This window comes from Borostomias antarcticus (assembly GCF_949987555.1).
Source record: "Borostomias antarcticus genome assembly, chromosome: 24".
NCBI lineage: Eukaryota > Metazoa > Chordata > Actinopteri > Stomiiformes > Stomiidae > Borostomias > Borostomias antarcticus.
The window spans coordinates 2,410,961-2,429,272 of record NC_140257.1 but is presented as its reverse complement, the minus strand read 5'-3'; the positions used below and the strand labels follow the sequence as shown (position 1 = coordinate 2,429,272).

At 50.4% G+C, this 18,312-nt stretch overlaps 1 protein-coding gene across 1 annotated transcript; it reads right to left on the bottom strand.

Moving 5' to 3' along the window:
* Positions 1 to 263: 263 nt before the first annotated feature.
* LOC311325212 (alpha-2-macroglobulin-like) lies at positions 264 to 17,813 on the bottom strand (the record flags this gene model as incomplete). Its single annotated transcript, XM_084457881.1, is given in 38 exon segments — positions 264 to 536; positions 1,008 to 1,049; positions 1,162 to 1,267; positions 1,659 to 1,721; positions 1,847 to 1,937; positions 2,090 to 2,106; positions 2,275 to 2,376; positions 2,570 to 2,785; positions 2,868 to 3,064; positions 3,216 to 3,393; positions 3,603 to 3,683; positions 5,110 to 5,195; positions 5,198 to 5,265; positions 5,461 to 5,542; positions 5,822 to 5,998; positions 6,084 to 6,167; positions 6,315 to 6,366; positions 6,514 to 6,635; positions 7,485 to 7,611; positions 7,879 to 8,104; positions 8,338 to 8,449; positions 8,630 to 8,708; positions 9,144 to 9,221; positions 9,423 to 9,560; positions 9,741 to 9,890; positions 10,191 to 10,336; positions 10,675 to 10,738; positions 10,954 to 11,193; positions 12,726 to 12,887; positions 13,129 to 13,238; positions 15,174 to 15,288; positions 15,425 to 15,557; positions 15,917 to 16,001; positions 16,192 to 16,360; positions 16,557 to 16,577; positions 16,724 to 16,776; positions 17,431 to 17,609; positions 17,806 to 17,813. Coding segments are annotated over 38 exon segments (4,182 nt in total). The 3' UTR covers positions 264 to 513.
* Positions 17,814 to 18,312: the final 499 nt, after the last annotated feature.

The following is an 18,312-nucleotide window of genomic DNA, read 5'->3' as shown; positions in this document are numbered from 1 at the left end:
TTGTCAGATCTAGTAAAATGTTACAGAACCGCCGTCTGGTCATTGTCCTTCTTGAACACACTCCACCAAACAACAAGTTCATTCAAAACATTTATTTCAGTCTCAAGTCATTAACATCTAGAAAGAGTCCTTTGGGAACTAAACACTCACATGTACTGTTGGATATCACCCATCATAATTAACTGTCATAAAAGACCCATCATAATTAATACTGTTGTAAATTACCTATTAAATCATCGTTATTATAGTAAACGAGTAGCAACTATAACTTGACCAACTGCTGGATGTTGTACAGTGCAGCTGCACAAAGATTGCATCTAAACACGACTCCGTTTTACAGCAGTTCCACAGTTGGTCAGTGAAAAGCATGTAAATACACACATGAAGGTAAAAATCACAGACATGTAGGGGCTCTTAAAAGACTGCACAAATGTAAATGTAAAACTACACAGAAATGTAAGTAATTGGTTAATCTCTGCACCAATTTGCAGGAGGCCGTGGTCTCCAGTCACTTTAGAATTCGTTGAATTCGTCACCTGTGTAAACAATGGCAAACAAATGTTACACCTGTCTTGACAGCTCTCCCAATAGACTGTGGGACAGTTCCCCTTAGTTGGATGTTCCAAGACTAGGGCTGCACAATTAATCGTAAATTAATCTAAATTGCGATTATGACCTCCGCGATTAACTTAAATCGCAAAAGGCCGCAATTAACGTGATTAATAATTTTGCTTTGAATTGTGTGCTAGGACTACACGGACGAATCACAGGCACTTATGGCGTTCCCGCTGAGTGGTTACGAAAAAGATTTTGCTCAAGCCCAGCAGGTCATATGCAAACTGCAGAGCTAAAGCCATTACTTATTAATATATAGAAATATGAATCACCATCAATCTCAATTACCATTTTGAAGCAAATAATCGCAATTATCATCTTTGGTCATAATCGTGCAGAGGAAAATGGCCAGAGAAGACTGGAGATGTGGTTAAAGGAGGTGATGAACTTACCCTCGGCACACGGGGAGCTGTATTCGGTGACGGCCTCCTCACCTGAGGAGAGACAGACACACAAACTCAGAACTCTCAAGTCGAGTCGATCAAACCATGTTCCTCCATGGCATCTGTGTCTCCACTGTGCGTGACTGAGCACGTGTGGTCATACTTGTCTGGTAGTAGTCGTAGACCTTGACCACGGCAGGTTTGAGGTTCCTTACTGAGACGTCCTGCTGGATGACCACCGTGTACGACTGGCTCTGCTTCTGCTTCAGCTGCAGGACCACACACACAAATGCAAATACACACACATTAGACCGCAAATCCACCCAGCACTTGTCAAATACCCTCACATGTGCCTTGAAACATTTGTGGATTACAAATCAACTGTGAACACTAAATATTTGTCTAACTTTACAGTAATTGTAAAACGTAAAGACCATAAAGATTTGTTTAACTTTACAACCAGAATGATTTTTCCATTGGGCAGTATAAAATTGGATTTGTCCAATTTTACAGCTGTAGAGATTTGTCCAACTTCACACCCACCCAGGACCACTGATTTGCCCAACTTTCCAATATAAAATATTTGTCCAACTTAAGATCTGTCCAACTTATAAATACAAACATTTGACCAACTTTACAAGTAAAATATTTGAGACGTACGCCGTCTAGGTAGATGATGACATGTCCGTCCTTCTGGTCAACACGTTTCACGTTGCGGTCTCCCTTCACATGCGGGGACAGAACACGAGTTAACAGAAGCATTACAGGCCGTGAGCGGCGTTATGCCAACTAAGTGTATTAGTATTTACTTCAGTACTGAGTGCTGTACTACTGCTGATGGAACTCACAGACTCCAGGGAATCCTTGACCAGGACGAAGCCAGAGAGCAGCTTGAAGTCGATAACCACCATGTTGGTCTCCTCGCGGCGGCCAGTGTACCTGAGACGTGCACACAGAGATACTGCAACAAACATCGCTTTCCCTCCGGTTGCCCTTGGCAAGTTTAGTGTCAGTTTGTTTTTGGTGTCTTGCCCTGGTGAACACATTCACCATCACATTCACCATCACATTCACCATGTGAGGAACAATACCTGACGACCACGTTGACCTTGAGGACAGGCTTGGCGTCGACCTTGAGGACAGGCTTGGCGTCGACCTTGAGGACAGGCTTGGCGTCGACCTTGAGGACAGGCTTGGCGTCGACCTTGAGGACAGGCTTGGCGTCGACCTTGAGGACAGGCTTGGCGTCGACCTTGAGGACAGGCTTGGCGTCGACCTTGAGGACAGGCTTGGTGTTGTTGCATTTCCCCACGACCCTGCTGGTCACGCTGAAGACGGAGAAGTCTGGAGGAGGCGGGATGTTGTAGCGCAGAGCCATCTGGATCCGCGCCGGAGGAGACGGCACGGAAAGACACAGGACAGACGGAAAGACACAGGACAGACTGTCACCTGACACTGATCAAATCACAGGACGCGATCGACTATACAGATCCAAAACTCCCACTCCGTTGACGTGCGTTCATATCATAGGCCTTCTATAGAGAGTGGGAGGTGTGAGGCAGCGTTCTGACCTGTAGGAACACACAGCCTCGTCCCTCTGCCCTGATCCTGTACTCCCCGGGCACCTCCGCTAGTGGCCGCTCCTGGTACAGCAGGCGGTTGTGCTGGTCCACCTTGAACTCCTGCCTCATGCCGCCGGCAGAGCTCACCACCACCGTGCTGGCGCCCTCCGGGCTGTAGGTGGCAGCGCCATACTTCGCCAGGGCCTTCAACGCCACCACGGTGTCCTGGTCACAGACCGAGGGGTCAGTATTGACAGTACGCCGGTTGCAGAGCCAAGTTAAGGTAGGGGTGTGTGTGTGGACCTACCTGCGTGGAGGAGAAGCCGCCGTAGGGGTTCTGTTGCTGGGCCAGCCAGCGGACGATACTGGATGAGTAGTCCAGCCCGAACCCGTCCATGGTCGGCCCAGAGAGCAGCGCCAGCAGCACATATGACGTCATCTCCACCTCGATGGAGCCCAGGCGCTTCCCAAGGACCTCGGCTCTCTCCCAGTAGACGCCCTGGTCTGCGGAGGGTCAGTCAGGGGTTCAAGTCTGCACAGAACAGACTGATCCATACCGTCTCTACCTGTATGCCCACACATGGGCTTTGACAACACATGAGAAGCCATGTCGATGAGCTAGAACCCGAACAGCCAACCAGCCAGATGCAATTACCTGCGGTCTTCTTGTGCTTCTGGTGCAGGTATGAGATGAGCTTGCTCCGGACCTCCTGGTCCCCGGCCAGGGTGAAGGTGTAGAAGAGGAGGGCGATGGAGTAGTCGTTGCGATCGCCCGGCGTTCCGGCCAGCGCAGTCTTCCTCAGGCAGTCCAAACTCTGCTCCACCATTGGGTCCTGACAATACAGGGGGCGCTCAGACCGGCACAATGCCGCCAACGTGGAGATCGGCGGAGTACTACACTCCCATTAACACGCTAGCACATTAACACGCTAGGCCAAACGCAGCACTGCATCGGTCATTATCATCGTGGCTAACACTGCTAGGATGGAGAGCAGGTCCAGGCTGTGGATCTGGCTGGTAGGAGACGATGGTTGGGACTCACGTTGACGGTGGTGTTGTCCCCGAGCTCCAGCAGACCGGCCGTGATGTAGGCCGTCAGGGTCACATGGTCACTCACGCCTCCCTGGAATGTCACAGGAGAAGAAACACGGTCGGACAATCGTACTGTACGACGAAGGAGAATAAGGTCAGCCAATCATCGTATGTTTTCACACAATCAGGCAACTACTATCACACTGTGGGCTAGGCCTACACCTTGGCAGAAACTGGGGGTTTACCTGGTCATTTGACCACAGAAGTCTAAACCAAGGCCAGTATTGTGTAACAAAGCTTCGTAAAACTCGTGGATAACTCCGATACAGAGCCTCCCTGTGGCAGACTCCTGCTGATTAAACAAACAAACCCTCCAGGAGGCAGACCGACAGACAGGCCTGGATTACACTACTGCGTTTCTCAGTGTTATCCCTGAAAGATACTTGTTTGCAGCTAGCAATCACACTACCCCTAGCAATCAAACTTCCATAGCCAAAACGAAGCTCGATCAATACGGCCGGAGCTACGTTTTGACGCTCGAAATCTGGAGCCGTGTTCTAGTGAAATGGGCAGATCCGGAGGCTTTTGGAAACTAGAAAAACCGTATAGCGGCTTAATGCCTCTGCCCAACAATGCAAGTTGCAATTAACACTAACCCCAATTTAACCAACCTAACCTGACCCTAATGCTAGCTAGCTAACGCAAATTCTAATGCTGGTTAGAATTAGCGTTAGCATTAGAATTATTGTTAGCATTAGCTAGCATTAGCATTCAAAAGTGCCTTTTGTGATGTCATGGTGACCTTGACCTTTGCATACCAAAATCTAATCCAATTAATCTAATCCAGTCCAACTGGACATTTTGGCCAAATATGTACAAATTCTGTCGAGCCGTTCTTGAGATATCGTGTTCAGCAGGCCAAAAAGGGACAGTTCAAATTAATTCCAATATACCTGGGTTCATGGTTTACAACCATTCATCTCTTACAATGTAAATAAACAAACAAGGTGAACAGTAGTAATGGGCTATAATACTGTTCACAGCAGCACAGATTGAGATTAGCCTACAATTAAAGATTTAAGTAGCCTCTATTTTTGGATTAGAGATTTTAAAAACTAGCATCGTCTAGAATGTTGTTTAAATGCAGCTGTCCAGCCATCCAACCAACACCGACATTCACCAATAAATACATTTCCATCTGTTTGTTACATGTCTGTGTGCATGAATGCATTTTAAAACACAACATTCTAGACTATGCTACTAGCCAAGAAAATACCCTTGATTGCTAATTGCTATAGCTCAAACTCGTAAATCGCCTGTTTGATATGCTCTTTAAATGGTACTGTGATGAGTTTTTGGAAACGTTAGTGAGATGAGGTTTGAACAGATCTTTACGTGCAATTTCATGTGTAATCGCGGATCGTTTTCCCAGTTCGAAAACGACGCCATGGACATCTGCGCTGGTGTAATCCAGGCAGACAGGTCCTGCAGACTCGCGCCCCCCCCCCATGCCTCACCTTCATGGCGTTATGAAAGAGTTTCCCCACTGAGGCAAAGCAGCCATCCGGCTGCTGGTGTCTGGCCAACCAGGACTTGGCTTGGTGATGTGGGCGGGGTCAACGTAGATGTAGGACCGCGCCCTTCCAAAAGCAATCATCACAAAGGCGGTAAGCCTGAGGACACATTAACAATTCATTTATGTCCACAGAGACGCACAACTCTGCATCAGGACATTACACAACAGAAGGGCACTGCTTTTCTGACTTGGCACATTTGTAATTACCACTGAGAAACAGCCTAAAAGTAGACTGGAGTACCTGGACATGGTGTGTGTGTGTGTGTGTGTGCGCGCTTTCCAGCAGACTGACCAGGTGTTGCCTGACTTGTCCCTCTTCCCAAAGGCGCTGTAGGAGCCGTCGTCATGCTTGTAGTTGAGTTCTCTCTGGTAGCCTGTAGGAACACCGCTGTTACTGGTCACTGCCATTACTGAACCCTGCTGTTACTGAACCTTGCCGTTACTGGATACTGTTACTGAACACTTGGTTATCAATTTGTATGCAGCAAGTGCACATGTGGGCCAAATGTATGATCAGTTCAGAAGGTTAAAGAATCAGCCATCAGGATAATCACATCTGACTGTAGGTCAAATTATTATATAGTGCAAATTCTGAAGCGCTGAACACTGCTGTTACTAAACACTACTGTACACTGCCGTTACTGAACGCTCACCACTCTCCAGGAAGCGCGTGGCCTTGTCCCGGACCTCGGGGGTCAGCTGCCTGGTGCTCTGGAGGTACTCCAGGATGTAGATGTTGGGAGCGAACAGAACCATGTTCTGCTCTCCGCAGCCATAGGGCATGGCCAACAGGCTGTCCAGGTTCTTCATGGCTCGGCCCATCAGGTCCCCTGAGGAGATCACACGGGGCGGTCAGCAACGTGGTCATGAGGAGGACGAGGAGGGGCAGGATGAGGAGGTTCTTCTTCTTCTTACCCAGGACAGAGAGAGAAGCCTTGGCCGATCCCTCCACGAACACTTTGGGTAGCTGGAGAGAGATGTCCCTTTCTACTGGACCCTCTGGACACAGACAAGACAGAGGTCACCTCGGGATTAAGACCTGCCGTTTCACACATTCACTCAAGACAGATCTACAACCAGTCCAGTGTCAGAAGCGGAGATGAGGGGGATCAGGGATACTGCATGTACAGCATGAGCTGGACCCACCTGTAGGGCAGAGCAGGGCATTGTGGGTGACCGTCTCCTGGGTTCCCTCTGCCTGGGAGAGAGAAACGGAATAATGAGCCTGAGATCTCAGACATCAACATCCACCAAGAGGTCAGAATGAATTCATATTAAGTTATTTCACAGCGGGGGAGGGTCATTTATTGAATCCACGTTGTTGATACCGTGAGCCTCGACTCACCTCCACCAGCAGGGAGCGGACCACCGTGTCGATGCGGCCCGCCTCCGGAACCGTCACCACCTCATTGCCGCAGAGATCCTTGGTCTGCAGAGCCTCCGCGCTCACCTTCACACTCACCTCCCCTACACACACACGCACACATTAACATGCCTAGTTACACACGTCAAAATCTCTTGGTACACAGAGATGTCGGTATGCAAATCTTGCCTGACTGCATATACACCTCAACCTCCACCGTTTTCCCAGCATCAACCCTGGATCAACAGCTGCCCCCCCCTCCCCCCATATCTGCTCCCTTCTCTCCTCCCCCTCTCCATATCTGTCCCCTTCTCCTCCCCCTCTCCGTCCCCTTCTCTCCTCCCTCTCCCCCCATATCTGTCCCCTTCTCCTCCCCCTCTCCGTCCCCTTCTCTCCTCCCTCCCCCTCTCCATATCTGTCCCCTTCTCTCCTCATCTGCCCCCTTCCCTCCTCCCTCTCCATATCTTCCCCCTTCTCTCCTCCCCCTCTCCATATCTGCCCCCTTCTCTCCTCCCCCTCTCCATATCTGCCCCCTTCTCTCCTCCCTCCATATCTGCCCCCCTCTCAATCTCTGCCCCATGTCACCCTTTCTGAAATCCTCTTGCCTTTCTACATTACACTAACAACAAACTAACACTCTTCTCCAACACTTCCCCTCCCTCTCCCCTCACCCCCCTCTCTTCACTCCCCCTTTTCCCCCTCCTTCACTACCTCCTCCCCCCACCCGTCCCCCGTCAGGAGGGGGATGTTTCCCCGTATTTCGTCAGAGACGACCTGACTTGTCAGTCCTGTCAGCATGTCTCTGCAAAGCTGAGGCGCGGAGCTGACAGATGATTGGGCCCTCAGCCCCGGCCTCTACCTCGGCCCCAGCCTCTACCTCAACCCCGGCCTCTACTTCGGCCCTGCCTGAGAGCAGGCTGTGATTGGATGAGAGTGTGCCGAGATGGTCTCACCCAGGGCGGTGGGGGTGATGATCCACTGGAAGGTTCGGCTCTCGTCGGCACACAGGCAGACCTGGTACTGGCAGCCCTCACACGGTCTGGCGCTGAACTGGGCCGAGTCAGACAGAGACACCTTCACCTGGGGACAGGGACAAGACTGTCTGCACAGGCGTGGAGGTACATACAGATAATGATCCTAGATGAATACGGCTGGTTAAACGGTGACGATAATGATGGTGGATGGCAGCGTAGGAAAAGCCAAATGGCTGCATGTCAGAGGAAGGTCAGGTGGAAGGATACAGGGTCTCAACTCTAAACCACCACCCTCGCCCCCGTATCCCTCCGCCTCTGCTCCCCCCCCCCGGAGCCGGAGGCAGAACGGCTGCGTACGAGCGGCGCGCCCTACCATGATGCACTTGGGGAGGTAGTTGAATATGGTGGCGCGGAGGGTGAAGACCTCGCCGCGGACAATGGAGTAGGGCAGGGTGAGGCTGAGGAAGAATGGCTGGAAGGCCGTGAGGCCGACGTTGGGGGCCAGACCCAGACCCACGGACGAGGTGCACCACGCCCCGGCGGCCCACTTGGTGATGGTGTCAGGAACGGTCCTCTCCAGGCTCACAGAGCCCGACTCTCTGCAGGAAGAAAAGGTGGCAGGTTGGGGGTTGATCTGGAGGGTTAGTCTGAATAATCTGGAAAATGGCAGGTTAGTCTGGATGCTGGTAGGTCAGTCTGGATGCTGGTAGGTCAGTCTGGAAGATGGCAGGTTGGTCTGGTTAGTCTGGAAGAGGCATGTTAGTCTGGAAGCTGGCACTTTGGACATTTCACAAACATTTCCATCATGAACATGAAGACAGCGGTGGTTTACCCAACAGGCACCAGGTCCCAGATCCAGGTCTCGGGGAAGTATGTCCGGACGGTTTCCTTCTCACCTCCGTCCTTCCTGACGGGCTCCCGCATGCTCTCCGGCACGCCCCTGGCTGGGAAATCCATTAATCATACTCTAGAGAACATTCCGATTTTAACAGTCCTCTCAAAGGCAAACATCCCCTCTATATCCAATGGCTTAGTACTAGAGAGTCTACACCCAACCCACTATCCATGTTACTGTACAATACCGCCAGGTTAACAAGCTCATGAACTGAGAACAACATCTTCACCATATGCCATCATCATAGGGGCGTTACAGTCGAAAGGCTTCTTCACATCGGAGTTGGTCAGGATCTTAATTCCCACTTCCTGAAAGAGAAGCAGAAGCCATTGGCAGGAGCCAGATGAAAGATGATATACAATGCTGTGGACAGTATATGATCAGTCATTGGTCAAACACCAACACGGGAAATGGACTGCACTTGTATAGCGCCTTTTCACCTTAATGGACAAAGTGCTTTACAATGGCCTGATTCACCCATTCACAAATCAATGCCAGCAAGCTGCCATGCAAGGGGCTAGCCTGCTCATTGGGAGCAATTTGGGGTTCAGTGTCTTGCTCAAGGACACTTGGACATGTGGGCAGGACGAGCCGGGAATCGAACCGCCAACCCTGCGGTCATCAGACGACCCGCTCTACCACCTGAGCCACAACTGCCCCTTAATCATCATCATCATCCCCAGACGTGCTGTGGGAAAACCCCCATCTCAGACAGAAGTAGTAGACAGCGTCTGTTCTCTTACTCTGAAGATGCTGTAGACGTCATTCTTCTCGTTGTTGGGCCCGAAATAGAAGGAGCGTCTCTTGCTTCTCTTGGGTGCCTGAATGGATAGTCTCGGTTCTAGGGCAGGTTTTGGTTCTAGGGCAGGTCTTGTTACTAGGGCAGGTCTTGTTACTAGGGCAGGTCTTGTTACTAGGGTAGGTCTTGGTACTAGGGCAGGTCTTGGTACTAGGGCAGGTCTTGGTACTAGGGCAGGTCTTGGTACTAGGGTTGGTCTTGGTACTAGGGCAGGTCTTGTTACTAGGATTGGTCGTGGTTCTAGGGCAGGTCTTGGTCCTGGTGGTGGTTGTGGTGGTTCTGGCAGGCAGGGGTAAGGCTCTCTGTCCTCTACATTGTAGGGGTAGCCTGACAGCCTCTCCACTGGCAGCTCCCCGAACACCTGCACACAGAGGACAAGCACCCAAACAGTTAAGAGCATGCGTGGTCAGGTTTGTGCTCAGTGTGTAGTGGTCAGAGTGGTCAGCATGTGGTGAGTGTGGTCTATGTGGTCAAGAACGTGGTCAGTATGTGGTCCGTGTGGTCAGTATGTGGTGGTCAGTATGTGGTGGTCAGTGCGTACAGATTCGAGGCTGAGTTCTCGTTCGGCCTTCAGCAGCAGGACAGACTGGTCGATGGCTCGGAGGGAGCAGAGGGAGCCGGGCTGGGCCTGCAGACTCAGGAAGGTCTTCCCTCCAGGGAGCTCCTGTGGAGAGGAGAACCGCAGAGACACCTGCACACACAAAACACACGTCAGCACGTACGCAGAACCACACACTCAGGAGAACCAGAGACACGAGCACATAGTCAGCAGGTATTCAAGAGAACCAGAGATACCTACACAGTCAGCAGGTACTCAGGAGAACCAGAGATACCTACACAGTCAGCAGGTATTCAAGAGAACCAGAGATACCTACACAGTCAGCAGGTACTCAGTAGAACCAGAGATACCTACAGTCAGGTACTCAGGAGAACACCGTCTTATGTACAGAACGAGTGTTTGTTGGCTGTGCGGTTCTGGAGAGGAGCCCACCTTGTTCTTGAGGCAGAGCTGGATGGGGAAGTCCATGCTGTCGGCCACAGCCTCTCCACCGGGCATGACGGTGAACACAACCACCTGGGCGTAGGGGGACAGGTCCGCCAGACTCCGCAGGGGAACAGACAGCTCTCCTCTGTTCACTAGGGGGGAGGGATGAGAGGGAGGGAGAATGGGTATTCCTAGTAGCCCAATGTCACTGCCTACCATAACCAGAGCCAGTCATGACATACAACTAGGGTAAAATATTATACTGCCCAAAATATATCCTATAATGACTAATCATTTTATTGTATAAACAAAACCATTTGCCAGGCCATACACCCATTTGCATTTTAGAGATGGTGGAAGGGTAGTAAGGTCATCAATAACTATTGTATATACAGAAAACCATTTGCTAGGTCATAAAAGCATTTGCATGTTAGAGATGGTGGAAGGGAAGGTCATCCTAGTGTTAGAGGTGACGTATCCCTGGCCGTACCTGTCCCCTGCTTTACTGCCACAGGTAGATGTCCGTGCTGCACCACACTGCCTCTGGACATCACCTGCAGGACACAGCACACGCCACGCCTTAGAACAGCTTTTCATTCCACTGATGTACCAGGTGTAGCTGTACCAGGTGTAGCTGTATCGGCTCTACAGAACAGGTACCTTGTTCTCTACCTAACGCTCAACTGTTACCTCCATCTATCCAGGCTGGTCAATTGCTGAAGACAAGTCATCCCCTTGGGGGATCAATAAAGCTGATCTCATATCTCACCAAGTAGAAAAAGTCCAGAGCCACCTGGCCCTTATTAAGCTCCTCCCCCTGAATGATGTAGGCGGCGACTACAGTGGCGTCCGTCTCGCAGGAGAAGCTCTGGCCGGCCGGTCGGAGCTTCAGGAAGCTCTTGCTCTTGGAGTAGAAGAGCGTGGCGTGGTGATAGGCCGAGCGATAATCGGGCCGCCGCAGGCCGCGCACGTATGGAGGGTCGTCCTCCTTATCCAGGCCGGACTTCGCCTGGCGGAGAGAAAGAGGGGAGGAGAGGACCACTGTTAACGTCAATGAGAGGCTGGTTTGGTGGTTGACTAGATGAGTTTTCCGATGGTCATGTACAGTAAGGCGTCTGATGGCCAGCGGCCGTCACCGATAAGACTGTCACCGTATCAATACAACATGCACCGTCTGTCATCTCAATTGACGTCAACCCAAATTGACTGTGTAGACAAGGCTAATCGTTTTGCGTCAACCATTTGATCTGTCGACTGTCGAGGCCTTGTACCCCAGCCATCTCGTCTTGTAATGAGCGGCGTTATGAATAACAAAGTCTTTATCATGTCATACATTCTGAAACTGATAGTTTGTGCCATTTTGCTGCATGACAGTCTGTGCGTAGAGAATGATCCTGCTATGAGCTTAGCTAGGATAGCTCCATAGATAAGTATGAATAACTTTTTATCTGCTGCTCTGTTGGTTGTTCTGACCTGGCCTACTAAGGTCGCTATGAATCTGTAGAAGAATGCTTCTCATTTGGACTCCTCGGTGCATCTCTGCCTGAGTGCACTGAGGGTTGCAAGGGTCTTAAGTCCTAGCCATTGTTGAAGGCATGTCTTTTAATGAACACAGATTGCTTCATTTTACCATTTGGCAAATAAATCCATTAGACTGCATTTAAAAGTACCCGATCTTTCTAATTATACCATCTTACGCTGAGTATTATTAACGTAGACACGTTTTTAGTTCCATTTTTAATTTGGTTTGTCTACTAGGCCGGAGTTATCGTTGATTAGGTTAGCTCCCTACAGTAGTACCTAAATAACTTATTAAAAAGGCCTTTGGTTTTCGCTCTGTGGAACCGAATTGTTCCAGTTGAGCAGCCGATTTAGGAACACTTCACACAGACCAAAGTGTGAACCATTATGTTTGTGTGTACAGTATACAAAGTTTGTGTTAGATGATATTAATTACTTAATCCCCTGCCGTAATCACCAGTATCGGGGAAGAACCCAGTCTAAAGCTTGGTGACCCAGACGGATTCCGTCAAGTTATCTGGAAACCACGGACTCAGATTAGATCATTGTTTCTGCGTTGTCTGAGGTGAGCATCACTTTATGGTTCTTCCTACTGAAGTGTGAGGGACAGACAGGACGATACATACCGTTTACTGTAGACACATTGACAGAAGAGTTGTTTCCATCCCCCCCACCCCCCCCAGGACAAAACATGGACAGTTCAGTGATAGCAGGACAAAAAATGTTCCAGAACTAAATATGCAGAACACACTGGTTAGGTTATGCAAGGAAGCTAATCTAGTGGTGATGGCAGATAAGCGCTCCTGCTAAGCTGCTCCGTGGCCATAGCCCGTTACTTGCCCACTAAACTGCGCTAAATGTGCAGCACACAAGGGGACTACCACAAAAAAAGGTCTGCTCAAACCCTATCGTACCTAAATAACTTATTAAAAAGGCCTTTGTTGGTGATTCAAACAAACACTTAACCTAGATCTGAGACATAGGGCAAATTGTTGGGTCACAATTCCACAAGAGCTTGACCTGTAGGAATACTCCGGATTTCCATCGGGAGGTGTCCAGGGAGAAGAGGACCATGCCCTTGCAGTCTGTGGTCAGGGTCCAGCTCTCAGAGGGCTCGGCCCTCAGGAACAGCTGGACCGGCTCGTTGGCAGCAGGGGAGGAGTCTGGACCGGTCACCTTGATCTGGAAACATAAGGATGACTAGCTAGCTACACAAAGGCTGTTGGTTCAATCCCCCGTGGGTTCATAAAGATCCTGAAAATGTTGGTAATCACTGAACACTTGGAAAGAAGCCTGCTAAATGGCATAATAGTTCACATTACATATATTGACACCACACCCATTACATATTGACACCACTCATTGTCAATAATGCCGCCCAACAGTGTTGTTTTCCCTGTGGTTGATGCTTCTGATTGGTCACCTTGCCCTGGTAGGCGATGCCTGGCTTGTACGCTGCTGGGACGTCCTCAAACGTGACCGTTCTGATGTCACTGGTGAAGGTGGCACTGCCACTTCCCTTCAGCACCACCCCTGGAGATAAAGAGTACAGCCTAGAGGTCAGGGGTCAAGGAGGGTCAACACCATTAAAACAGTGTCTGCGTTCCGAATCACACACTTATACTTTCTACTACCAGTACGTACTATAGCTGCCCCTAAAAGTACTTGCAAAGTAGGCATCTAATTGGGACATCCTACCCTGTCATAACATTGCATTGAAATGTGACTACATCCGTCGCTGTCCATAAAGTGACATTGGTCCACAGCTGGGATTCATCATAACGCCTCCGCTGTCACCGGCGCGACTCGCACGTGATCATTTCCACTGAGCACAGGATTATGGGTCAGAATAGCCAGAAGTGTGCTGGCTTGCATACTGCAAAATACGACCGGATGTAGTAGGATATCCTGGTATTTCTTCCATACTGGATGTGGCATACCATGTATTGGGACATACTACATACATTTTTGGCATAATATATATTCAGTCGAGATCACTTGTCAAATTTGAACATTTATTATACATGCGGCATAATACATAGCATATTAATTTTGGCGGTGTGCTCTGTCCGGGGGGCCCCCTGCCTTCCACCGACATGGAAAGCGTGTTAGCAGGGGGAGGCAATCTAGGTGTTCCCCCCCTCTGGGCCGCTTGGCCCAGAAAAGGGGGAACGGCATCTAGCCCCCTGCCTCAATGACGATCAGAGTGGGCCGCGATCGGGAAGACGCTCGGAGGTAACTCAGCCCACTAAGACCGTCAAAGAGCCACAAGGGGACTGCTGTACATTATAGTCCCTGGCCTCCACGGGCCGACGCTTCGTGGGTTCCGAGGGAGATACAGCCTAGTGTCTCTGCCTCCATGGTGACCGGAGGGACCGCTGGATTCAGAGACGTTTCGGCGCACGGTCACCACGGAGAAACACAGACCAGCTAGCGGCTACTCTGGCATCCACTAGCCGACGCTAGTGGAATACCTGACAAACTTACCCCGGACAGAGAGCAACGATGACAACATGACATCGACATACGCAGGAGGAGCAGGGGAGGAGGTGGGGTGAGCATGCAATGCACAACCAGCAGTAATGGCAAGCGCGAACAATGACATGTTTTGACAGCTTAAATACATGCGCTCTAGTGAGCTGACCAATGCTATGACAGCTACAGTCAGCTGGTGCTGCGTCATGCGTGACTGATTAACCTCTGCTGACCCCCCCGGCCGTGACGTACGTGCCTCACCTGAATTTACGTCGGAGACTTCATGTATGGAAGTACGTGATTCAGAACACAGCCAGCCATTCATTTGGAATCCACCACACCCCTGCTGCCCTCTCTCCTAAAGCACCTGTCCAATACTCCTCACCCCTCTCCTCCTACCTGTCCAATACTCCTCCCCTCACCCCTGTCCTCCTACCTGTCCAATACTCCTCCCCACCCCCCTCTCCTCCTACCTGTCCAATACTCCTCCCCACCCCTCACCCCTCTCCTACCTGTCCAATACTCCTCCCCACCCCTCACCCCCCTCTCCTCCTACCTGTCCAATACTCCTCCCCTCACCCCTGTCCTCCTACCTGTCCAATACTCCTCCCCACCCCTCACCCCCCTCTCCTCCTACCTGTCCAATACTCCTCCCCTCACCCCTGTCCTCCTACCTGTCCAATACTCATCCCCTCCCCACCCCTCACACCTGTCCAATACTCCTCCCCACCCCTCCCCCCTACCTGTCCAATACTCCTCCCCTCACCCCTGTCCTCCTACCTGTCCAATACTCCTCCCCACCCCACCCCTCACCCCCCTCTCCTCCTACCTGTCCAATACTCCTCCCCTCACCCCTGTCCTCCTACCTGTCCAATACTCCTCCCCTCACCCCTGTCCTCCTACCTGTCCAATACTCATCCCCTCCCCACCCCTCACACCTGTTCAATACTCCTCCCCTCCCATCTGTCCAATACTCCTCCCCTCCTACTGTACCTGTCCCGTACTCCTCCAGCTCCGTCTCCACCTGGAAGCTGTCCTCAAACCTGGAGTTGTCCAGAGCGAACTCCGTCACATCGAACACTTGCGTTGCGCAGCCCGTCTTGTCTGTCTGCAGGACGAACCAAACAGACCCCATCAGGGGCCGGACTCCAGCGCACGCCCACCCAGAGCCAACCTTCAGGGACGATGGGTGGGTCCAGCCCAAGCCCAGTAGGGGTTTGAGTGTGGCAGACTGGAGAACTCACCGTCATCTCATACTTCTTACACACTGACGTGGGCCCGTCCCGGAGCTCATCGGACCAGTTCCAGAACCAGTACTTCTTGCTCCTGCACACCGTGGCCTTCACAGAGCCCAGCACGGGCTTCCCATACGTGTACCTAAACACACACAATCAAACAAGCCTCCTCGAGTAGCCTTACCAGACCTGGGTCCAAATATTAGTTGAAATCCTTTCAATTACTTTAGTGTTTACATGAGTCTGCCTGGGGGGGTCAGGTGGGCGGGGTTTGTACTTTGGGGAACAGCCCATTGGTTACATTGTGGCAGGAAAGAACCTCCTACTAATACTACTACTACTACTACTAATAATAATCAAATACTATTAGACACCTCACCAGTAGAACCAACTCATCAGTAGAACTGAACACGAGAACTAACTCCTTTGTCAGTAGGACTAACTCGTCGTCAGTAGAACGCTCTTCAACATTACAACCAACTACTAGTCAGTAGAACTTACTTCCCACAGACCCTCAGCGTAGCCTGCGTGTCCAGGATGGTTATGACACTGGGCAGATGCACCTTCACCTCGTACTTGGGCAGAACTGCATTTGACAGTGTTTGACAGTTAATTTGCAAATAGTAATTGAAACTGATTACTAAACTGATTAGATATAATGATAACGTGTATATAGCAAGAGAGGTCTGATAGAAATAACAATAATGTATATAGCAAGGAAGACCTGATCGATACAGTATAATAATGTATATAGCATGACTGGCAGCCATCCTCACCGTACTCCTTGATCTCAAAAGTGTGTTCGTTCCGCCGGCCCTTCTCATTCCAGGCGGTGATGACGTAACGACCTTGAGCGGCCTCCGGGGTGGTGGGGTGGGCCAGGTCCAAGATGCCGCTAACCGTTGATTGGTTCAGCCACTGAGCGATGCGGTTGGAGTTGGGGTCCTGTGCACCAATCGGAAGTGGAGAGAGAGTGTTTGGAGAGTGGTTCGATTTTCGAGGTACAGCAGTAGGAACACATTAAACTGCAGGACATTTGTGACGATGGGTCTGGAGGACAGCGGGACACTGTTCTTCCCCTTCATAGTCATTAGACAACCGCTTTAATAGGAGTTTGTACTTTGATATGACCCAATCTCACCTCAAGCTCCACTGTTTGGTACTGGAAAACAGAGCGAGAGAGAGGAGTTAGACGCTGCCAGAGAACACTTACCCCGCCCTCCTCCAAGCTATAGTAGCACAGTAACATCAACTGTGAACAGAGTAACACATTCTTGAAAGGATCACTGGTAATAGGAAGCAGCTCACCATCTGATTATACGGCACAAAACTGGAATCCAGCGAGACGATACGGAATTGGACTGGAGAGGGTCAGAAAACACAGCGCGTGGAGCACCATGTCAATATAAATGGACCCAAGGCCCTCAGAAAGCTAAAGGCAGAACCATCAGTCAGGTATTCTATAGTCTCACATACTATGGCCAGACCTCTCCCCACACTGTTTACGCTGTGTCAGCGCTGGAGAAAGTTATTCTAAGTAAAATTACCATTCGGTTATAGGGGGGGGGGGGGTACTCTTTAAACCAATCAAATTCAAATAAGCTTATTGGCATGACCGATGAAAAACCTACAGTATGTTGCCAGTTGCCATAGTACAGAAAATTATTAACATCGACATAGTAAGATCAATCACAATAGTCTTGGGCGGAGCGGTTGCTAGGTTATTGCAGTTCTGCCCTGGAATGTTGTCATTTCACGACATGAAATTCATAGTATGGACTGACTGGACTACCACATGAATCAGGCACCACAGATGGGAGTATTAGCCATTAGTATTACCAGTAATAAACGAATGACCAGGCTTATTTCCACAACCTACATCCGTCCAGTCAGACTAGGTGTTCTACTACAGAGGAACCGGAGTGTTTATCCATCCAAAGACAGAAGATAATACATACGAATATTCAGAAGCATCGGGAGGGACAACTAGCGGGCGGTGGGGGGGCATCTCTTACCCTTCTGGCCGGGTTTGTAGATGGGTTTGTCTGTCTGGATGAGGTTGATGAAGGTGGACGGCTGGATGAGGATCTTGGCCCCCTTTCTCATGGAGTCCTTCTCCCCACTCACTGTGACCTGGATGGTGGCCACCGTGTCCCTTACCACCGCCGGCACCTGAAACACACACACACACACACTTTAGATGTAGATTTTAGTGTCTCTGTAATAATAGGTGTCCAGGTGTGCTGGCACAGAGCAATGAACCAACTGAACAAAACCCCTACACAGCCAGGGTCTGTCTGCATGTCTGTCTGTCTGCACATGCGTCTCCTCATCCCCTCAACATGAAACCAGCTCCAAAATAAGTCTTCAATAGAGGCCCTCATTCACACCAAAACATACCTGTGGCAGGGTATGCGTTTTCACTCGCTAATACTGCCTCTGTTATGCAATCCTGAGGGTCAGAGGGTGGAGGGATCGCCTCCAGGTAAAAGAGGTCTTTGTTTTGATGCGGACAGAATAACCAGTAGACAAATGACCAGTATAGACTAGCATAGAATGTGACCACTGTGTCGTGTCCTCAATACAACTGACGCGATGTTCAACCAAGACCAATATGAAGAGAGGCAGTGTTGTGTAATAAAAGCCGGAGGGGGGTGTATATGGTAACGTTGCAACGAATGGGGACCTCCTCTCCTCTCCCATCTCCCCAGCAAATAAAGTTTTTGCAAACAGTGAATCCTCTAGTTTGTTCTACTGTCCCTCTGCTCAGTCAGGTGGGTCAGCGGGGGCGGACGAACCTGGAAGGAAAGGCAGCGGTAGTAGTCCTGGGCGATTTGCTTCTTCTCCAGCAGGACGGTGGCGCTGCCCCGCTCGGGTTGTAGCTCTACCCGCAGGGA